We start from the raw sequence: 24,286 nt of genomic DNA, 5'->3' as shown, positions 1-24,286 counted from the left end.
TATAGTATATACCTGTGTGTCATCTCCACTGTATATAGTATATACCTGTGTGTCATCTCCCCTGTATATAGTATATACCAGGTTGTCATCTCCTCCTGTATATAGTATATACCTGTATGTCATCTCCTCCTGTATATAGTATATACCTGTGTGTCATGTCCTCCTGTATATAGTATATACCTGTATGTCATCTCCTCCTGTATATAGTATATACGTGTGTCATCTCCCCTGTATATAGTATGTGTGTGTGTGTCATCTCCTCCTGTATATAGTATATACCTGTGTGTCATCTCCTTCTGTATATAGTATATACCTGTATGTCATCTCCTCCTGTATATAGTATATACCTGTATGTCATCTCCTCCTGTATATAGTATATACCTGTGTGTCATCTCCTCCTGTATATAGTATATACCTGTGTGTCATCTCTTCCTGTATATAGTATATACCTGTGTGTCATCTCTCCTGTATATAGTATATACCTGTGTGCCATCTCCTCCTGTATATAGTATATATCTGTGTGTCATCTCTTGTATTAGACCGCGTTCACACGTTATTTGGTCAGTATTTTTACCTCAGTATTTGTAAGCTAAATTGACAGCCTGATAAATCCCCAGCCAACAGGAAGCCCTCCCCCCTGGCAGTATATATTAGCTCACACATACACATAATAGACAGGTCATGTGACTGACAGTGCTGCCGTATTTCCTAAATGGTACATTTGTTGCTCTTGTAGTTTGTCTGCTTATTAATCAGATTTTTATTTTTAAAGGATACTACCAGAATTGTGTGTGTTTTAGGGCGAGTTTCATGTGTCAAGTTGCGTGTGTTGAGTTGCATGTGGCGACATGCATATAGCAACTTTTGTGAGATGAGTTTTGTGTGGCGACATGCGTGTAGCAACTTTTTGTGTGTCGAGTTGCATGTGACAGGTTAGTGTAGCAAGTTGTGTGCAGCAAGTTTTGCGCATGGCGAGTTTTGCGCGTGGTGAGTTTTATGTCTGGTGCCTTTTGAGTATGTGCAAGTTTTGGCAACTTTTGCATGTGTTGCAACTTTTGTGCATGTGGCAATTTTTCCGCATGTGCAAGTTTTGCGTGTGGCGAGTTTTCCATGAGGTGAGTTTTGCACGTGTGGCGAGTTTTGCGTGAGCCTAGTTTTGCTTGTGGCGAGTTTTGTGCGTGGCGAGTTTTGAGCGGCGACTTTTGTGTTTTGACTTTTATGTGGCGAGGTTGGTGTATGTGTGGTGAAATGTGTGCTGAGGGTGGTATATGTGTTCAAGCATGTGGTAGTTTGTGACGCCTTTTGTGTATGTTCATATCCCCGAGTGTGGTGAGCATCCCATGTCGGGGCCCCACCTTAGCAACTGTACGATATATACTCTTTGGCGCCATCGCTCTTTTTAAGTCCCCTTTGTTCACATCTGGCAGCTGTCAATTTGCCTCCAACACTTTTCCTTTCACTTTTTCCCCATTATGTAGATAGGGGCAAAATTGTTAGATGAATTGGAAAACGCGGGGTTAAAATTTCACCTCACAACATAGCCTATGATGCTCTCAGGGTCCAGACGTGTGACTGTGCAAAATTTTGTGGCTGTAGCTGCGACGCCTCTAACACTTTTCCTTTCACTTTTTCCCCCATTATGTAGATGAGGGCAAAATTGTCTGGTGAATTGGAATGCGCGGGGTTAAAATTTCGCCTTACAACATAGCCTATGAAGCTCCCGGGGCCCAGACGTGTGACTGTGCAAAATTTTGTGGCTGTAGCTGCGACGGTGCAGATGCCAATCCCGGACATACACACATACATACATACATACATACATACATACACACATACACACACACATTCAGCTTTATATATTAGATAATGCAGCAACTTACTGCCATGGGATCAGTGTCCTGAGGGATCTGTCACCACTTGCTCCCTCTCCCACAGGAGGTGGCAGTGTTCTTCCTTCAGCTTCTCCAGTTTCATCTCCAGGTCCCGGATCCGGGAGCCTTGGGTGCCGGCCACCTGGATGGTGCTGATCTCCTTGAGCCTCAGGCGATTGTTCTCTACTTCCATACGACTCAAGCACTTCTCCAGCTCCAGGTACTCCCGGATCAGCTCCTGCTTGCTCATGTCCTGCAAGCTTTCCGCATGGTATTTCTCATAGGTCTCAGAAAAGTCCTTTTGTAAAAACTCGATCCCATCATCACTCTCCATGCCATTACTACCAGTCCCATCATCCTCTTCCTCCACATCCTCCTCTGTGCTGTCCCCTTTGGCAAAAGAGTTGGCATGGAGGGTTGAGAGAGAAGCAATACCTCTCCGCTGAGAGGGGCACAGGTCAGGTTCCTCCTCGTTGTGGTAGTCCATCAGGAACTGGGTGGTATTATAAGGGGCCACCGGCTGCCCTTTGGCGAACATTTCAGCCCTCATCCTAGATGCCCTCTGAGACTCAGAGGCCAACTATTTTTTTAAGGAATTCATTAGTGTCCTTAATGAATGACGGTAATTCCTCCACCAATGGTTGTAACCTGGAATCTATAAATTTGTTGATGTTCTCTAGATACTGTAGTTATCATGCCTAAAGAGGTGTGATGAAGTAAGTTGCACCTAATTTATTAAGAAGAACATGCCACTTAATGAATTAGGCTTCTCCAATCACTGACGTGCACCTTCATGGAAGTTTTTTGTAATTACATTGGCCTAAATTTTAAAGAATTTATTGAGCAGGCATCGCCACACCTTTACTGCTCATGAGCTATTGAGATCTGGTTGGGGCAGGTGGGAAAATGCCAAAAGTCCCAAAATTTGTGCTCAAATGATTCCTTTAAATAGGGTCAATATACTTACGCTGATCAGCAGCATGGACTAATTCTACAAAATCCTCTATCTTGTCAAAATGGTATAAATTGTGGTGATATTTTAAGAAAAAACAGTCTTGGATCTTACAGATAAAGTCATATATGATGTATGCAATAGGATGCAGGGGGCACAGAGTTACTAGCACTGTTGTAATGAGTGCCTATATGTAATGGACTGTGTTATATATAGAAAATTAGAGGCTCCATAGCAATGATCGCTCTGGATGGTCCAAATTTGGAAAGATCCCCCTTCTTCAACAATAGAATGCCTCTGTGGTAAAAACACCTCTGCTAATGGGACATAGATGGTTATGGTAACGTTTTTAAGAAATTTGTCAGCAAAATCAGTCTAGAATAAAGCTGTAAAACCAAATGGGTGTAACCTGGAATTTTTAAATTTGTTGATGTTGTCTAGATACTGTAGTTACCACATCCAGAGATGATTGGTCTCTCTGGCGGGGTAGTGAGATTCTTATGAATTTTAGGTAGTAAATACAATGTACTGTAGGTACCACAGGTTCTACAGTTTGAAGGGCCGTAAATAGGTCTTTAGAAATCACTCCATTATCCCTTGCCTCGCTCAGGATGCCCAAAAGTTCACTACGGTATTTCTCAAGTGGATTAAAAGTTAGGTTTTTTAACAGATGTTATTTTTTAGCTGTCTGAGAGCTTCAGTCTCATACATTGATTTACGCCAAACCACAATATTTCCGTCCTTGTCGGCCGGTTTGAATATAACATCACACATTCCTTGCAATCTTTTCAAACAATTTTGTTCTTTGTTGTTCAAATTGGTAACATTTGGGTAGCGTGGGATTTTATCAAAATCCTTGCTTACAGTTTTTACAAAAACCTCAAGGGTGCGACTAGACAACAAGGGTGGAAACTTGCGTGAACGTGGCTGCATAGAACTAGGGATCTCACCTCTCTCAGGTTCATTATGTTCCCGTGCTAATTCCTCCAATGCGTTTAGTGCCTCCTGTTCTGCCTCTGTAGGAAACAGTCTAGATATATCCTCATTATGGAAGTGACGTTTAAAAATCAATTTCCTTGCAAATAAATGTAAATCTTTGATGGCAGTAAATTTATCAAAATTTGCCGTCAGGGAAAACATCAAACCTTTATGCAAAACATCAACCTCAGTTTGTGAAAAAATATGAGAACTTAGATTAATTACCTTGTTATTATTTTTAGTATTTTCAGGAGAATATCTGAAGTTGCGTTTTGAAGGTATATAGCGTGGCTCCCGCTTCCTTTTAGGGGTAGATACAATTGAGGTTGAAATAGAGGCGGAAGAGGAGGCACAAGAAATGTCCCCATTATCTGTAATGGAGGATGTTGACATAGTCCGCTCACTATCCATTTCTCTACGTTGGGGATTTACGCCATCTATAAGTTCTTCCATTCGTGAGATCTCTTTGGTCTCTGAGTAATTTGTTAATTTGTTTAGACTGTATGTCCTTAACCCATTGGTTTATATATTTCTCCAATTGTGGGTTAATTGTTTCAAATTGTTTCGTAGTGAGGTTCCCTTTAGCGTTTTTTAGGGCCTCCTCCAGGGATTTGTCAATCTCAGTGAAAGTTCTTATATTATGCGGAATCAATAACTCCATTAATTTTTTTGATGTCTCATTGCAAATAGTCTCCCATTTCTTTATAAAATCTTCATCAGCAATCTGGAAAGAAGGTGTAATTTGAATCCGCAGGCCTCTTGGAATGAGTTGCCTTTGGATATAATTTTCTAAGAATGCACGATTCCACCAGGAATGTGTTCTTCTATATGTCAGATTTTTAATAATATTGAAAAGACCATCAGATTGTATACCACCATTATTTGCCATCATAGTGTTGTTATTGCCAAATACCCCATTAATCTGTCCCTGCCAGGACAGTTCCCTGGTCCTAAAATCCATATTTGCGGCAAGAAGGGCCTGTGCAGAACACAGGAAATTTATTAGATAAACATAAAGAATGATATCCAATGGTATTATATACAGTCATGGCCAAATGTTTTGAGAATGACACCAAAATTATATTTTCACATGATCTGCTGCCCTCTGGTTTTTATTAGTGTTTGTCTGATGTTTATATCACATAAAGAAATATAATTGAAATCATATTATGAGTACCAATAGGTTATATTGACAGTTAGAATGAGTTAATGCAGAAAGTCAATATTTGCAGTGTTAACCCTTCTTCTTCAAGACCTCTGCAATTCTCCTTGGCATGCTCTCAATCAACTTCTGGACCAAATCCTGACTGATAGCAGTTCATTCTTGCATAATCAATGCTTGCATTTTGCCAGAATTTGTTGGTTTTTGTTTGTCCACCCGTCTCTTGATGATTGACCACAAGTTCTCAATGGGATTAAGATTTGGGGAGTTTCCAGGCCATGGACCCAAAATCTCTATGTTTTGTTCCATGGGCCATTTAGTTATCACCTTTGCTTTATGGCAAGGTGCTCCATCATGCTGGAAAAGGCATTGTTGGGTGCCAAACTGCTCTTAGACGGTTGGGAGAAGTTGCTCTTGGAGGACATTCTGGTACCATTCTTTATTCATGGCTGTGTTTTTAGGCAAGACTGTGAGTGAGCCGATTCCCTTGGCTGAGAAGCAACCCCACACATGAATGGTTTCAGGATGCTTTACAGTTGGCATGAGACAAGACTGGTGGTAGCGCTCACCTTTTCTTGTCCGAATAAGCTGTTTTCCAGATGTCCCAAACAATCGAAAAGGGGATTAATCAGAGTAAATTACTTTGCCCCAGTCCTCAGCAGTCCACTCCCTGTACCTTTTGCAGAATATCAGTCGGTCCCTGATATTTTTTCTGGAGAGAAGTGGCTTCTTTGCTGCCCTCCTTGAAACCAGGCCTTGCTCAAAGAGTCTCCGCCTCACAGTGCGTGCAGAAGCACTCACACCAGCCTGCTGCCATTCCTGAGCAAGCTCGGCACTGCTGGTAGTCCGATCCCGCAGCTGAAACAGTTTTAAGATACGGTCCTGGCGCTTGCTGGTCTTTCTTGGGCACCTTTTTGACAACAATGGAAGCTCTCTCCTTGAAGTTCTTGATGATGCAATAGATTGTTGACTGAGGTGCAATCTTTGTAGCTGCAATACTCTTCCCTGATAGGCCATTTTTGTGCAGTGCAATGATGGCTGCACGTGTTTCTTTAGAGATAACCATGGTTAACTGAAGAGAAACAATGATACCAAGCACCAGCCTCCTTTTAAAGTGTCCAGTGATGTCATTCTTACTTAATCATGACTGATTGATCGCCAGCCCTGTCCTCATCAACACCCACACCTGTGTTAATGGATCAATCAATAAAACGATGTTAGCTGCTCCTTTTAAGGCAGGACTGCAATGATGTTGAAATGTGTTTTGGGGGTTAAAGTTCATTTTCTGGGCAAATATTGACTTTGCAAGTACAGTAATTGCTGTTAAGCTGGTCACTCTGAAATTCAGGAGTATATGCAAATTGCCATTAGAAAAAATGAAGCAGTAGACTTTGGAAAAATTAATATTTGTCTCATTCTCAAAATTTTTGTCCATGACTTTAGAGATACCCAATAAAATCAATATTTTTATATATAAAAAAATGCTCAAATACCTAGAATCGCCTTAAAGTTTAAGTGGAAACCACTTATACAATAGAACCAAGAACCACCATAACAAGGAATGTGCAATAAGATGTATTTTTATTAACCCCTTAATTCCATATGACGTACTATCCCATCGAGGTGACCTGGGATCTAACTCCCAGTGATGGGATAGTACGTCATATGCGATCGGCCGCGCTCACGTTGGGAGCGCGGCCGATTGCAGCCAGGTGTCAGCTGACTATCGCAGCTGACATTCGGCACTATGTGCCAGGAGCGGTGATGGACCGCCCCCGGCACATTAACCCCTGGCACACTGCGATCAAACATGATCGCAGTGTTCTGGGGCATAGGGAAGCATCGCACAGGGAGGAGTCTCCCTGCGGGCTTCCCTGAGACGATCAGTACAAGGCGATGTGCTCACCTTGTACCGAGCATCTCCTCCCTGCAGGCCCCGGATCCAAAATGGCCGTGGTGCTACTCCCGGGTCCTGCAAGAAGGTGGCCAGGAGCAGGGCATGCCAGATCGCTGATCTGACACAGTGCTCTGCAAAGTGTCAGATCAGCGATCTGTCACTATACAGTGATGTCCCCCCTGGGACAAAGTAAAAAAGTAAAAAAATTTTTTTTAGATGTGTAAAAAAAAAATATTCCTAAATAAATAAATAAATTAAAATATATTGTTCCCATAAATACATTTCTTTATCTAAATAAAAAAAAAACAATAAAAGTACACATATTTAGTATCGCCGCGTCCATAACGACCTGACCTATAAAACTGTTCCACTAGTTAAACCCTTCAGTGAATACTGTAAAAAAAAAAAAAACAGGCAAAAAACAACGCTTTATTATCATACCACCGAACAAAAAATGGAATAACACGCAAAATGGAATAACACGCAATCAAAAAGATGGATATAAATAACAATGGTACCACTGAAAACGTCATCTTGTCCCACAAAAAACGAGCTGCCATACAGCATCATCAGCGAAAAAATAAAAAAATTACAGTCCACAGAATAAAGCGATGCAAAAGTAATTATTTTTTCTATAGAATAGTTTTTATCGTATAATAGCGCCCCCCCCCCCCCCAAAAAAAAAAAAAGAAATTCATGAATAGCTGGGTTTTGGTCATTCTGCCTCACAAAAATCGGAATAAAAATGCCCAAAAATGTTACCAATAAAAACGTCAACTCGTCCTGCAAAAAACAAGACCTCACATGACTCTGTGGACCAAAATATGGAAAATGTATAGGTCTCAAAATGTGGTAACGAAAAAATATTTTTTGCAATAAAAAGCGTCTTTTAGTATGTGACAGCTGCCAATCATAAAAATCCGCTAAAAAACCTGCTATAAAAGTAAATAAAACCCCCTTCATCACCACTTTAGTTAGGGAAACATAAAAACATAAATTAAAAAAATGTATTTATTTCCATTTTCCCATTAGGGTTAGGGCTAGGGTTAGGGTTGGGGTTAGGGCTAGGGTTAGGTTTGGGATTAGGGTTGGGGTTAGGGTTGGGGTTAGGGATAGGGTTAGGGTTGGGGCTAGGGTTAGGGCTAAGGTTAGGGCTAGAGTTGGGGCTAGGGTTGGGGTTAGGGTTGGGGCTAGGGTTAGGTTTGGGGCTAGGGTTAGGGCTACAGTTAGGGTTGGGGCTAAAGTTAGAGATAGGGCTGGGGCTAAAGTTAGGGTTAGGGTTGGGGCTAAAGTTAGGGTTGGGGCTAAAGTTAGGGTTAGGGTTTGGATTACATTTACGGTTGGGATTAGGGTTAGGGTGTGTCAGGGTTAGAGGTGTGGTTAGACTTATGGTTGGGATTAGGGTTAGGGGTGTGTTTGGCATAGGGTTTCAGTTAGAATTGGGGGTTTCCACTGTTTAGGCACATCAGGGCTCTCCTAACCCAACATGGCATCCAATCTCAATTCCAGCCAATTCTGCGTTGAAAAAGTAAAACAGTGGTCTTTCCATTCCGAGCTCTCCCATGCGCTCATACAGGGGTTTACCCCAACATATGGGGTACCAGCATACTCAGGACAAATTGGACAACAACTATTGGGGTCCAATTTCTCTTGTTACCCTTGGGAAAATTAAAATTTTGGGGGCTAAAAATACATTTTTGTGGAAAAAAAAATAAATTTTAATTTTCACGACTCTGCGTTATAAACTGTAGTGAAACACTTTGGGTTTCAAGTTCTCACAACACATCTAGTTCCTTGTGGGGTCTAGTTTCCAAAATGTTGCCACTTCTGGGGGGGGTTTCTACTGTTTAGGTGCATCGGGGGCTTTGCAAATGCAACGTGACGCCTGCAGACCAATCCATCTAAGTCTGCATTCCAAATGGTGCTCCTTCCCTTCCGAGCTCTGCCATGCCCCCAAACGGTGGTTCCCTCCCACGTATGGGGTATTAGTGTACTAAGGACAAATTGGATAACAACTTTTGGGGTCGAATTTCTCCTGTTACCCTTGGGAAAATAGAAAACCGGGGGCTAAAAAATAATTTTTGTGAAAAAAAAAAAGAATGTTTATTTTCACGGCTCTGCATTACAAACTGTAGTGAAACACTTGGGGGTTCAAAGTTGTCAAAACACAGCTAGATAAGTTCCTTAGGGGGTCTACTTTCCAAAATGGTGTCACTTGTGGGGGTTTCAATGTTTAGGCAAATCAGGGGCTCTCCAAACGCAACAAGGCGTCCCATCTCAATTCCAGTCAATTTTGCATTGAAGAGTCAAACGGCGCTCCTTCCCTTCTGAGCTCTGCCATGCACCCAAACAGTGGTTTACCCCCACATGTTGGGTATCGGCGTACTCAGAACAAATGGCACAACAACTTTTGGGGTCCATTTTCTCCTGTTACCCTTGGTAAAATAAAACAAATTGGAGCTGAAATAAATTTTTTGCGAAAAAAGTTAAATGTTAATTTTTTTTTAAACATTCCAAAAATTCCTGTAAAACACCTGAAGGGTTAATAAACTTCTTGAATGTGGTTTCGAGCACCTTGAGGGGTGCAGTTTATAGAATGGTGTCACACTTGGTTATTTTCTATCATATAGCCCCCTCAAAATGACTTCAAATGTGATGTGGTCCCTAAAAAATATTGGTGTTGTAAAAATGATCAATTGCTGGTCAACTTTTAACCCTTATAACTCCCTAACAAAAAAAATTGTGGTTCCCATATGGGAAATGTTACTTATTAATTATTTTGTGTGACATATCTCTGTGATTTAAGGGCATAAAAATTCAAAGTTGGAAAATTGCAAAATTTTCAAAATTTTCTCCAAATTTCCATTTTCCAAGTTATATCGAAGAAATGTTACCACTATCATGAAGTACAATGTGTCACGAAAAAACAATGTCAGAATCGCCAAGATCCGTTGAAGTGTTCCAGAGTTAAAACCTCATAAAGGGACAGTGGTCAGAATTGTAAAAATTGGCCCGGTCATTAACGTGCAAACCACCCTTGGGGCTTAAGGGGTTAAGAAATACTATGACAATACAACAGCATTCAAAGATTGTGCATGTATCAAGATATGCATAAAAAATATGTATATAGAAAAAAGAACAATTTTGCGTCAAGTTAACAGGATTGAATCTATTTATAATATTTCCCCTAGGAATTATAAGCACACCACTCATAAAAAAAATTATATAAAAATTAAAATTAAAATATATTTGAATTTTTAACTACTTTGGTGCCCAGTTAAATAATGTGAGAAAACTCAACGTAATGTGTGACCTGAGTAATAATAGTAAAAAATATATATACTAATAAAAATTAAATCATATAGACACACAGTGCATATGATCAGAGAGATCAATAATGATGTACCCAAATAAAAGAAACAATTTGCATATCCTATTTACTACTTGCATTTTATCCCAATGTTGCAGTGACAAAATAAACGTAATTCTGGTATTTTGACTTTTTTCTCTTTACAACATTCACCTACCAGATTCTTTTTATATATTGATTAGTGATGGGTGCTCGTTGCTTGAGTCGAGCATATTGTAATGCTCGATATTGTAATGCTCGGGTGCTTGACCCAAGCAACGAGCCCAATGTAAGTCTATGGGAAACTCAAGCAATTTTACTACGGCTCCTTCGGGAGTCTTTAGAGGGACTAGAAATTATGAAACAGTGATCAATTGATAAGGGGACAGCATGGGAAACACCCCTGGAAGGACTTCTGGCTCCCCGGTCTTTGCTGTGAACAATGTAGTCAGAGTCTTACGCCATTTATATAGACTCACAATAAAACATACAAAAACAAGACCAAAATTGATTTTCCTGGGAAGTATTTTAAGAAGCATCCTTTCTAGGATTATGATTTGTATATAAGGCAAAATAAATAGCCAAAAACAAAAATGCTCCAACACACTTTGGGCTATGTTCACAAGTAGCGTTTTTGATATGTTTTTGAACTTTATCATTGCTTTCAACCAAGACAAATGCATTCACTGGGAACTGTCATTACAATATTTTACAATCTTATCTGGCCATGTGGTGTGTGACACATCATCAGACACATCCTGTTTCATTTTTGCAGGAGATACTCTGAGGGTATGTGCACACGTAGAAGTGGTCCACTGCGGATTATTCTGCAGCGGATTTGATAAATCTGCAGGGCAAAAACACTGCGTTTTTACTGCGGATTTACTGCGGATTTTGTGCGCTTTCCACTGCGGTTTTCTATTATGGAGCAGGTGTAAAACCACTGCGGAATCCGCACAAAGAATTTACATGCTGCGGAAAATAAACCGCTACCTTTCCACGCATTTTTTTCCTCAGCATGTGCACTGCGGATTGCGTTTCCCATAGGTTTACATGGTACTGTAAACGCATGGGAAACTGCTGCGGAAATGCTGCGGATCCGCAGCAAAATCCGCAGCGTGTGCACATGGCCTGAAAGACACAAAGCCTAATTTTATAGGGCCATCATGACCGCGTATCGCCAAAACTGTGTCTTCTCCGTACCCAATCTTCCTAACCCCCCCCCCCCCCATCCCCAGGACACCATTCTCCCCTCCTCCTGCTAAACATTAAAATTAAAACACAACACGTAAAATTCTTTGGATAATTTGGCCACAGCGGCCATTTTATTAAAACAAACAATAACATGAATAACAACATATATACCATATGTAAAAAACCTTGAGGGGAGGGTTCTTGGGGCTAAGAAATCTGGCTCAAAAATAGGCATAAAGCCACCACCAAACTTTAAAAACCAAACACTTCTTTACCCTCAGCCGTAACCACCAGCTCAAGGGCACCATGTAACCCATTTCGGGCAAACCAAACCCCAAAGCTCCCGAGGTAAACTCCCCATCCAGAGCCCGTAAACAAAAGCCAGATCAACCCCGTAAAACATCATCACCACCTCCAAGAACCCCACCCCCCCGCCAACCTGCCACTGTGACAATGTTAACGAAAACTCCCCTCTGAAAATGAACTGACTAAAACCGAAAAAAACCCACTCCCTGGCTACCCCCCATCAAAAACTGTTCACTCAAACTGATACGAAAAAAGGGAGGGAGGGTGGGCTTCTCTCCTCGTGATTCACCGCACAAGTGATCCTTCCCGCACCTATTCCAGCCCCCGCCTCCTTCCTCCACTTAGAACACCCCCTATTCAAAATTCCCACCAATCCCCTTACGATCCCTGTTTTTATTCAAAAAACTCCAAACCCACTTCTCGGCAACGCAGTCATGTGGGGGCTTCCATCAAGCTGCGCCCATTACAGCCCCCCCTCTTGACCGCATATCGCCAAAACTGGGTCTTCTCCGTACCCAATCTTCCTAACCCCCCCCATCCCCAGGACACCATTCTCCCCTCCTCCTGCTAAACATTAAAATTAAAACACAACACGTAAATTTCTTTGGATAATTTGGCCACAGCGGCCATTTTATTAAAACAAACAATAATGTCCAACCAAACCGTCACAACACCCGGGAAAGATACCCACAACCTTAGAAAATCAAAACGGATGTCTCGAATCAAAAATGTCCGGGGGTCGGTCACGTCTGGCGGCATTGGCAACTTCCGCCAACAAACTCCGCCATAACATACCCCGAAATCCCAACCATCTAATAACCACCGAATCCCGTACAAAGCCTAATTGCCTACCATTTGGCCTGGCATCCGCCCGAAGCGCACCCCAGTGAACAAATGAATGTCCGACAATCCAGGCTAGGAGGGAGGTTCGACCTGAAAAAACATAACAATGATTAACACCATAACATAGCTCGCCGCCATCACCCTCAGACTTAATGCCTAACATAAGACAGATAACGATTCGAACTCCATCTGCCTATTCTCTTGATCACATCAGCGCCCAAGCCCAGATCATCAGCCTCGGACGCAGCACCAATTCGAAACGAGTGCAACCCGAAATTCCTCGGGTCAGCACCCAGCGATCCCAAACCCCTCTTCAACAGCGCCGTAAATTGGAAGCGTGACAAGAATTCCCCGTTCTGGTGTCGTAACAAAGGGCCTGCCTTCAGCGGCCACAGACGCCAGTAAGACTCCAAACAGTGCTGCGGGCACATCCCGCTACCGCCAACTCTTCCCAGCACCACTCGCCTACCCCTACCGAGCTGATCAGTCTTAGAACGCCTGATCCAAAAAACAATACCCCCTGCCCAAAAGTCAACATCTTCCGCTAACAGACCACCCGCCTTATCTTTATTCGGGGACACCAGCTCCCTCATGCGCAAAGCCCCGAAGAACGCGAAAGAAAAAGCTAACCGAAACAATAAAACCTCAAACTGAGAACTACAAATACCGCCCAAAGCCTCCCCGAGCCATTCCAGCATCCCAAAAGAAATCGGCCTACGCTTATCAAAAGACACATTGCCTTTCCTGAAACCCTTCAAAGCCTGCCTTATCAAAAATCTTTTGTCACATCAGCTGAACCTTGCAAACGAAAACCAAAGGCCAGACCCGCAATAACTTTGTTTAACCTCGACACGGACCATCCCCATTCGGCCGCCTTACCCATCAATGCCAGCAAAGCCATAGTCCTATCGCCGTCAGACTCAACTGGGCCGCATTGGACGAACCAACCTTCCCACATCTCCCATGCCGCTTCATAATCCGACCACGTCCGGCTCGACAGTGAGGCCTGTATCAAATGAACTCCCCGTCCGCAACAATCTGCCACAGATGCGAAGGACATCCCGCTCCTGTAGGTTCCAAATCTGGCGCCAGTTCCCGGAATCGATCCCACTGCAAACAAGATAAAGCATCGGCTACAGTGTTTTGGACACCTGGCACGTGCACCGCCGAAATCCACGAATTCAATTCCAAACACCTCAACACCAATTCCGTAACCAACCTGATCATGGGGGGAGAAGAAGAAGATAAACTGTTGATAACTGACACGACACTCAAGTTATCGCAATGAAAGCGTACCCGGCGATCCTTAAAAATATCGCCCCAAATAAACGCTGCCACCACAATTGGGAACAACTCCAACAATTCCAAATTTTTGGTAAGCCCGTTTTGCCGCCACTCTTCCGGCCACACTCCATTTGCCTCCGCAGTAGGCCCCATAACCGGCTCCCCGTGCTGCGTCCGTATAAATTTCACAATCAAAGACGTTCAAATCCTCCTGCTGAATCAATGCCCTGCCATTATAATTCTCCAGGAAACGCTGCCAAACCAACAGATCATCCCTGTGCTCCCTGCTCAAACGTATGAAATGATGAGCTGCACGGACTCCCGCCATAGCCCTGGACAACCTTCGGCAAAAAATCCGGCCCATAGGCATGATCCGGCACGCAAAATTCAGGCAACCTAGCAACGACTGCAACTCCTTCAACATCACTTTCTGTTAGGTCTTGAGTTCCCGCTTCTGCACAGGGGGAATCTCGAGCCATCTCCGCTGCGGTCTCCCATTCTTATCCAGCCGCAGTGGAGTCTGCTCAGCAGGGACGTCGGTCCCAGCGTCTTGCTCAGTCTCACGCTGTACAGAGAGTTACTGCTGCTTCTTCAGCTTCTGCCATTATAGTCAGTGCTGGTCAGCAGCAAGCGGACTTTTCTGGGACTAAGTCCTTGTCTGCACACACTGAGCATGCCCAGGGCAAGATCTCCCGTTGGAGATCGAGGGTCATGTGCTCAGGCTCTGCAGCACATTCCATTGGTCCTCTTGGCAGGTCTTGGAAGGGCAAAGTTTCTGTGGCCACTTCCTGTGCTGCAACTATATAAACTGCGCATGACCGCACGGCCATGCGCTAGTGTACAATTGTTAATGTGTGTATGTTGTGAGTGCAAGTCGTCCTTGGATACCACTACCCTATTGAATGTCTGTTCGCGGAAGGTGTATGGTTGCTATCTAGCGCCCGACTTAGCCTACAGCACAAATCACACATTACAGCGTCCAGTTGCTGTGACCGCCAGTACGGCGCCGTGCACTTCCTCTGTGCTTTCCATACCCAAGCCTGGGTGGTTAGTGGCGTTCGTCAGTGCGGCACCGCATGCACTCTTGTGCCTTAAAATCGTATTTAGTTTCTTTACACACCCAGTTGCGGTGTTATGCCAGCAAGGGTCTAATCGGACTTCAATCCTAGTTGGGGTTGAGTTCGCTGACTACTTGCTCGCGCTCTATGTGCGGTACCGCGGTCCTGTGACGCAACAGGATCGCTTCCTTCACGTTGGGTGAAGTTTAACCCACGTGTGTATACTTATGAGTACCGCCATATAGTCCGTCGTTACTTGGCAGCAGGTTCCATCTCTGCACGGTGGACCCCGGACTGCGAACGCACCATACTCTATCTGTCTTAATATTTGGTGCGTTCCGCTAGCCCTAACATTACACTAGCGCCAGGGTCTGGCTAGTAATGACGGACAAACAGCAATCCTTGCGGTATATCCAGCAGCTGGAGGGTAGGTTGGCGGCTCTTGAGAGCGCAACCTCAGCTGTGGATGTTACCGCGGTTGCTGTACAGGCTGCTAGCGTGGCTGCAGCAACCCTGTCCATTGCCACCCCTGCTCTGACATTTTCTCGCCTCCCGCTGCCAGAAAAATTTTCTGGTGATAGCAAGTTTTGTAGGGGATTTGTGAGTCAGTGCTCTATTCACCTCGAGCTCCTGGCTGCACGTTTTCCCACAGAGCGGGCTAAAGTGGGATTTATAGTGTCTCTTTTGTCGGACAGGGCGTTGGAATGGGCTACGCCGCTGTGGGAGCGTGGCGATCATGTGGTGCAGAGTGCTCCGCTGTTTCTGAGCACTCTGAAACAGGTCTTTTTAGGACCTCAAGTCACCCATGATACGGCGCTCCAACTACTGGCATTAACTCAGGGTGAGTCCTTGGTCAGTCAATTCACCGTCCAATTCCGCACTTTAGCTTCTGAGCTGGATTGGTCGGATAAAGCTCTTATCCCCATATTTTGGAGGGGCCTGGCTGACCACGTTAAGGACGCTCTGGCCACTAGGGAGATTCCTGCCACACTGGAGGAGTTAATAACTGTCTCCACTCGAATTGACCTCCGTTTTAACGAGCGGAGGTTAGAGCGAGCCCAGTGTAGGCAGAGGTTTCGGCTGGCTCCTACCTTCGCCAAACCTCTGGAATCTCCGGTCCTGGTTCCTGAGTCACATGAGGCCATAGAAGTGTCACAAGCGGGATCTAAGTCCCGGACCGCTTGTGCACTCAAGGTCTGTCATGTTTGCCAGCAGTCAGGACATCTAGCCACCAGATGTTCTCTGCGATCGAGGAAACGTCAGCGTTTAGTGGTAGTAGGTGGAGGTACACTAAACACGGCGACGTTTGCCTCTAAATTGTCCTTTAAGGGGACAATTACTATAGGCTCATTCTCCCACTCGGTAGAGCTCTGCGTGGATTCTGGGGCGGAGGGCAATTTTATGTCTTCTGCCTTCGCCCAATGTCACGCAATACCCCTGATTATGCTAGCTCAACCAGTAACGGTACGAGTGGTAAATGGGTCGGCACTGCCCTCACAGATAACACACCAGACCATCCCTTTTACTCTGTCCATGTCGCCATCTCATCAGGAGATTATATCTCTGCTCGTCATTCCTGAGAGAATTGATGAGGTCCTGTTGGGAATACCTTGGCTACGGTACCACTCTCCTCATATCGAGTGGTCCTCTGGCAGAATCCTGGGATGGGGCGAATCTTGTGGGGGTAGGTGTCAGAGGGAGTGCGTTCAGGTTGCTACTACAGAGGTACCCGCAGATCTTTCCTCTCTCCCCAAGCAGTATTGGTCTTATGCAGACGTGTTCTCCAAAAAGGCGGCGGAGATCCTTCCGCCCCATCGCCCCTATGACTGTCCTATTGATCTCCTGCCTGGTGCTGAGCCTTCCCGGGGTCGAGCCTATCCGCTATCTCTCCCGGAGACGGAGGCAATGTCACAGTACATCCAGGAAAATCTGGCAAGAGGATTCATTAGGAAGTCAGTGTCACCTGCTGGGGCAGGGTTCTTCTTCGTGCAGAAGAAGAATGGAGAATTGCGTCCATGCATAGACTACAGGGGTCTTAACGCCATCACCGTTAAGAACAAGTATCCTTTGCCATTGATATCTGAGCTCTTCGATAGGCTTCGGGGAGCAAGGGTATTTACTAAACTAGATCTGCGGGGTGCTTACAACCTGATTCGCATCCGTGAGGGGGACGAATGGAAGACGGCTTTTAACACCAGGGATAGAAACCACCGGAGACTAGACGGAGGTGGACATGACTTGGGGATGGGTGGACTGAGAACTCCTGCAGCCTTTGTTTGTATTGCAGTGTAGATTTTAAACAAGAGTGATGTTGCTTTAAGAGGAAGGAGTTTAGATGTTTGTGCCTGGTGTATTACTGTGAGGAGGGTGGGGCTTATATAGGGGAGGCAACTCTGGCTCTCCCTCTTTCTCTCACACGATGGACAGGAGGAAACATTACCCGCCCTCCCGCCCTGTTTATAATCTCTGTCCTTACACTTTTTAATTATTGCTTGTATAATGATAAATGCTTTATTGTATTTTTGAATTTGTCATTGTATATCTTGTACCAGGTTCAATTGTATATTGGCTATAAAGAGTTATTATTTGTGGCAACCTTCTAAGCCCAAGGGAAGGGCAATCCTTCAGCCATGGTTCCCTGGAGGTTTCCTCCACAGGGGTTTTTTCCTCTCCTGAGCGCTGTAGGATGACTCTTTGTGAGTCGGGGGTTTGCCAAGTTTAGTCCCATTAATGCTTTTGCAGGGACTCCTAATTTTTAAGTTTGCAAAAATGATTTAATTATAAAAAAAAAAAAAAAAAAAAAAAAAAAGTGTCAAATGAGACTTGGAATTTATAACCCGTCACGGCTTTGCGGTTTAGGAGTCAGGTGGAAGTTGCAGACAAGTTAAGGTGGACTCATTTTAACTAATAGAGGATGTAAAACCTCATGGTGGTGAGCAGGCTCGGCTTTGGTGGCCAGCCTCAAGGACGTTGTAATGGTAACATCAATCAGGGGCGGGCACAGTGGTTAAGCACAGGGTGAGGATAATAGGGTCATTGGTGCCCTGAAAGTTTACTGGCTCTGCTTGAATGGCAAGCCAGTGCGTGCCGCCCCTTTATGGCTGTCTGTCCTGGTGCTGTATGTCAGACAGCTGGGGATATCGCAGTACTTGTGAATCCCAATGTACTAGCACTCCACCTGACTCCTACTGTGATTATTTAATCCTGTGATTTGAATAAAAGCTGTGGCCATTTTGACAACCAAAATAATGTGTTTTGTGTATTTATTTTAGTACCTAGGTTTACAGTAGTTATGGTGGTTTTAAGAAGGAGTGGGGTCCATCCCATATCCAAAAGTCAGGGCACTATGAATATCTGGTGATGCCCTTCGGGCTCTGTAATGCCCCAGCCGTTTTCCAAGACTTTGTGAATGATATCTTCCGGGATATGCTTTCCACCTCGGTCGTAGTCTATCTGGATGATATTCTCATCTACTCTCCAGATATTGACTCCCACCGGAGAGATGTTTGCAAAGTCTTCGACCTCCTACGGGCAAACTCCCTGTATGCCAAGTTGGAGAAGTGTATGTTTGAGCAGGAGTCCTTACCTTTCCTAGGCTACATCATCTCAGCTCAGGGATTGGCTATGGATCCTGCCAAACTACAGGCTGTGATGGACTGGCAGGAACCCCATTCTCTTAAAGCGGTGCAGCGCTTTATGGGGTTCATTAATTATTATCGCCAGTTCATTCCGCACTTCTCAACTTTGGTAGCTCCCTTGGTTGTCCTCACCAAGAAGGGGGCGAATCCCAAATTGTGGTCTGAGGAGGTCTCCAAGGCCTTTAACTCTATAAAGTCACATTTCGCTAGCGCTCCCATCCTACATCGCCCCGATGTTGATAAGCCATTTATCATGGAGGTGGATGCCTCTTCTGTTGGTGCTGGAGCAGTCCTCTTCCAAAAGGATGCTCAAGGTCGGAAGCATCCTTGCTTCTTTTTCTCCAAGACCTTCTCACCAGCAGAGAGGAATTATTCCATCGGGGACAGGGAGTTGCTACCCATGAAGTTGGCTTTCTCGGAGTGGAGACATCTCTTGGAGGGTGCACGTTTTCCCTTCCAAGTCTTCACAGACCATAAAAATTTGGTGTACCTGCAGACAGCCCAGCGGTTGAATTCTCGCCAGGCCAGATGGTCCTTATTCTTCTCCCGGTTTCATTTCACCCTCCATTTACTTTCTGGGGAGAAGAACATTCGGGCCGACGCTCTCTCTCGCTCCATTGTGTCATCTGCGGAGGAGGAGGAGGAGCCTCGACTTATTGTCCCCACCGAGAGCTTGAGAACTGAGGTCCTGGTTTCGCTAGAGTCTGTGCCCCCGGGCAAGACTTTTGTTCCATCCAATTTGCGACCGGAGGTTCTCTCTTGGGCACACTCGTCCAGGGTGGGTGGACATTTTGGTACCAAAAGGACATCTGAGTTACTGGCGAGGACGTACTGGTGGCCGCATATGGCTCGTGATGTCGCAGAGTATGTTCGGGCGTGTGTCTCTTGCGCCAAGAACAAGACTCCTCGGCAACGGCCAGCTGGTTTGCTTTATCCTCTGCCGGTGGCGGACAGGCCCTGGGAGATGGTCGGGATGGACTTTGTGGTGGGCTTACCCAAGTCTCGTAACTGCACCATTATCTGGGTGATCGCCGACCATTTTTCCAAAATGGTGCACTTGGTGCCTCTTCCACGGCTACCTTCTGCACGGGCGTTGGCTGTCTTGTTCGTCAAGCATATATTTCGCCTACACGGTATGCCAGACAAAATTGTTAGTGACCGGGGTCCCCAGTTTGCGTCTCGATTCTGGAGAGAGCTTTGTCGTCTACTCAGTATTGAGTTGAATCTCTCTTCGGCATATCATCCCGAGACGAATGGGTTGGTAGAGAGGGCCAACCAGACCTTGGTCACATATTTACGACATTTTGTTTCTGCCAGGCAGGATGACTGGGCATCCTTGCTACCGTGGGCAGAGTTTGCACTTAACAATGCCGTAGCCGACTCTACCAGTCAGACTCCATTCCTCCTAAATTACGGCCAGCATCCGCGTGTTCCTGTGCCCATGCCTGTGTCTTCTGCTGACTCCAGGGTGGCAGACTGGGCTGTGGAGGCACGGGACATTTGGGACCGCACGCAGGATGCCATTCGGGCCTCCAAGGAGAGAATGAGGTCCTCCGCCGATGTTCATCGGCATCCTGCTCCGACCTTTGCTCCTGTCGACTTGGTGTGGCTCTCCGCCCGTAACATCAGGCTGCGAGGTGAGTCCACTAAGTTTGCTCCTCGCTACTTGGGTCCCTACAAGGTTCTCGAACAAGTTAATCCTGGGGTCTACCGTTTGGCTCTTCCTCCACGCTTGGGTATCACCGACACCTTTCATGTGTCCCTCTTGAAACCCGTATACATGTCCCGGTTTTCCGAGTCATCTGCCAGGACATCGGGTTCGTCTACGGACGATTATGAGGTGAACACTATTTTGGGGTGCAAGGTGGTACGCGGCAAAAAGTTCTATCTGGTGGATTGGAAGGGTTATGGCCCAGAGGACAGGTCATGGGAGCCTGCTGAAAACATTCGGGCCCCACAGCTCATTGCTGCCTTCGAGCGTAGCGAGGCCCAAGGAGGGGGGGGCCCTAGCAGGGGGGGCAATGTTAGGTCTCGAGTTCCTGCTTCTGCACAGGGGGAATCTCGAGCCATCTCCGCTGCGGTCTCCCATTCTTATCCAGCCGCAGTGGAATCTGCTCAGCAGGGACGTCGGTCCCAGCGTCTTGCTCAGTCTCACGCTGTACAGAGAGTTACTGCTGCTTCTTCAGCTTCTGCCATTAAAGTCAGTGCTGGTCAGCAGCGAGCGGACTTCTCTGGGACTAAGTCCTTGTCTGCACACACTGAGCATGCCCAGGGCAAGATCTCCCGTTGGAGATCGAGGGTCATGTGCTCAGGCTCTGCAGCACATTCCATTGGTCCTCTTGGCAGGTCTTGGAAGGGAAAAGTTTCTGTGGCCACTTCCTGTGCTGCAACTATATAAACTGCGCATGACCGCACGGCCATGCGCTAGTGTACAATTGTTAATGTGTGTATGTTGTGAGTGCAAGTCGTCCTTGGATACCCCTACCCTATTGAATGTCTGTTCGCGGAAGGTGTATGGTTGCTATCTAGTGCCCGACTTAGCCTACAGCACAAATCACACATTACAGCGTCCAGTTGCTGTGACCGCCAGTACGGCGCCGTGCACTTCCTATGTGCTTTCCATACCCAAGCCTGGGTGGTTAGTGGCGTTCGTCAGTGCGGCACCGCATGCACTCTTGTGCCTTAAAATCGTATTTAGTTTCTTTACACACCCAGTTGCGGTGTTATGCCAGCAAGGGTCTAATCGGACTTCAATCCTAGTTGGGGTTGAGTTCGCTGACTACTTGCTCGCGCTCTATGTGCGGTACCGCGGTCCTGTGACGCAACAGGATCGCTTCCTTCACGTTGGGTGAAGTTTAACCCACGTGTGTATACTTATGAGTACCGCCATATAGTCCGTCGTTACTTGGCAGCAGGTTCCATCTCTGCACGGTGGACCCCGGACTGCGAACGCACCATACTCTATCTGTCTTAATATTTGGTGCGTTCCGCTAGCCCTAACACTTTCCTCAATTTTCTGATTCTGGACACCTCCTGCTTCAGCAACAACAATTTGTCATCAGGCAACCTGCACTCCATCTTTCTAGAATCGATAAGAATCCCGAGAAAACTTAAAACCGTACAGGGGCCCTCTGTTTTCTCCTGCGCCAAAGGGACCCCGAAATGCCCGGCCACCCATTCCATGGTGGCCAATAAATTGCCGCACACCGCAGAGTCCGGGGGACCCACAAACAAAAAATCATCCAAGTAATGAATGACCGAAGGAACATCAGAAACGTCTCTAACAACCCATTCCAGAAAGGTACTGAAAGTTTCAAACAATGAGCAAGAAATCGAACAGCCCATCGGCAAACACCTGTCCAAATAAAAACCTCCATTCCAAAAACAACCTAGTAACGGAATGCTCTCCGGATGCACCGGCAGAAGCCGAAAGGCAGACTTGATGTCTGTCTTTGCCATCAAGGCCCCCGCTCCATACATACAACCGAGCATAATTCCTCCGCAATGCCATCGCTAACAGAACAACCTTTTGGGTACGACAGATGCTGAATCAAACGAAACTTATTCGGCTCCTTCTTGGGCACCACCCCCAATGGAGAAACAATCACCCCTTCCATAGGCAGCGAACTAAACGGGCCCGCCATTCTCCCTATCTCCACCTCTTTTGCTAACTTACTCGAAACAACATCCGCATGCAAACTCGCTGACCTCAGATTTTTTGTAGAAAAGGGGACCGCATGATTCGGGCGAGGAATCCTAAAACCTTCAGCAAAACCGTCCCTAATAACCACCGCCTTCAACCGGTCCGGATATCTACTTAGACAAGGGGCCGTCTTTGGAAGCCTCACCGGCGTCACCCCCATGACCGCTACCCACCGCCGGCTTGCCCCTTGCTTTTCTGAAACATTTTGAAGCCCCGTGTTCGGCTCCGCTACAATGGGAGCATACGTGCTTGAACCTGCAGGTATTGCCATACTTGCACTGGCCGTCATTTAACTGCCAGCACATGCCCGTTTTTTCTTTTGCCCCCTGTGACCCTTGTCCTCCTCCTTCCCCTTGTCCTGACTGCTGACTACTACCCCCCCACCCCCTTGAAAGGACTGCCCGTACCGCACAGGGGCCATCACCTTCAGCCACAATCCAATGTCCTTTTGATCCCATTTTATCTCGGGCCTAACCGCCTTCCGCTGCCTAAATTGTTCATCGTAACGCATCCAAGCCTGGCCCCCATACGTACGATGTGCCTCCCCAATAGAATCAAAATAACAGAAAAGACCCGAGCAATTCTCCGGGAATTTTTCTCCTATCACACTGGCCAAGATAGCAAAAGACTGTTGCCAATTTACAAACGTTTGTGGAATCAAGCGCCAACGCCTTTTTTCTTCCTCCTCCTTTTTGCTATCATCTTTCTTCCCTTTTGTCCAAATTAAATTTTTCCAAAGGGAGGAGGGAGAAAATCTCCACAAATTCGTCCTTCCAAATCTTCTCCTTCACTTCCTTCTTTAGATGGGCACCGAGGGGACCCTCAAAGCACACATAAACTTCCCCTTTTGCCCGATCGTCCAACTTTACCTCATCCTTCTTACCCGTCTCCGTTTGAACCGACACTGACACCCCAGCTGCCTGAGCCGACGCGGCAGCCCCAGACCTCACTAACTCGCCAGGGCCCCCCCCCCCCGGCTGCGTTACCAGAATCCACCAACCAAGCCCCAGCGGGTGACCCTCCCACACTGCCTGCTGCCCCCGCGTCCAATCTCCTCAAAATATGCGACATACCCGCCAAAAGCTCTCTAACGCCAGGAAACTCTGAACCAGCCTCCCCTACCCCCTCCACTAACCCCGCCGTACCCAGCACCGAAAGAGGAATAGACATATACTCACGAGGCTGCGCAGGTGCTGTGTCCCCACCAGCCGTGTCTCCGGAATCCCGCTGCTCGCCATCGTCTGGATGCTTGCTCCCAGATCCGGGGTCGTCGCTGCCGCTGAGGTGCCCCAGGCCCGCGCCCCTGGCCTCCTTGTCACCAGGGGGGACCGAGACTGGCGAAACTCTCCTGTCGCTGGACCTCCTGGCGGATCGTGACCTGATGGCTGTTTGTAGTCCACTTCGGCCTCCTGCCATACTGGACCGACCGGCACCCGCCACACGACCTCCGCGTCCTGGGCCCAGCCGAACTGCCGATGCCAGCCTGCCCGTTGCCCTGCTCTGCCGTCCGGTGCCTCTGCCAGGCCCACCTGGGGGAGGTGAGCCCACCGCTGCAACCGCTGCCCTGGAACTCCCCATCACCGCTGGCGTCGCTGGGCTCCTGGCTCCTCCTGTCGCTGCTGCCGCCGCTGCCCGCGCTGTGGTCTGGCTGCTCCTAGCGCCACTAGAGGGCGCCGCACTTCCACTGCTACCTGGACTAGGCCGCACTTCCGGTGCGGCCCTGGCTTCCGTTGCGGCCCTGGCCTCGGGCCACGCCTGACTGGTCCCCACTCCACGCCGCCGACTTGCACCGGCAGAGCCGCCGGGTGGATTCCTGCCGGAGGGGGAAGTGGGCGGGATGGTCGCGCCGCGTCCCACAGCCCCCGCAGGGTCCCCGGAGGGGCTCCACGGCCTGCGCCTGCCGCGCGGTGCAATCTCAGGGGACAACCTTTCTGGGGGCCGTGTCCTCCTGGTCCTGCTGCCCCGGCTCCCGCAGTCGCCCAGCAGCCTGGTGAGCTGCTCCTCCAGCCATCCGTCGCTCCTGGACCTGGATTCCCTGCGCAGCTGCTCCA

The 24,286-nt window shown here is 46.8% G+C and overlaps 1 protein-coding gene across 1 annotated transcript; it reads right to left on the bottom strand.

Annotated features, from left to right (window-relative positions):
- Positions 1-1,890: 1,890 nt before the first annotated feature.
- On the bottom strand, positions 1,891-23,473 carry LOC138666706 (protein HEXIM1-like). The gene is made up of 2 exons (XM_069754893.1): positions 23,414-23,473; positions 1,891-2,451 (listed from the first exon to the last, which is right to left on the bottom strand). Exons 1-2 carry the CDS (start codon positions 23,471-23,473, stop codon positions 1,891-1,893), a joined length of 621 nt encoding a protein of 206 aa, XP_069610994.1.
- Between the last annotated feature and the right edge of the window lie 813 nt (positions 23,474-24,286).

Source organism: Ranitomeya imitator, chromosome 2 (assembly GCF_032444005.1).
Source record: "Ranitomeya imitator isolate aRanImi1 chromosome 2, aRanImi1.pri, whole genome shotgun sequence".
Classification (NCBI taxonomy): domain Eukaryota; kingdom Metazoa; phylum Chordata; class Amphibia; order Anura; family Dendrobatidae; genus Ranitomeya; species Ranitomeya imitator.
The sequence above is the reverse complement of the archived record's forward strand: the minus strand, read 5'-3'. Positions and strand labels throughout refer to the sequence as shown.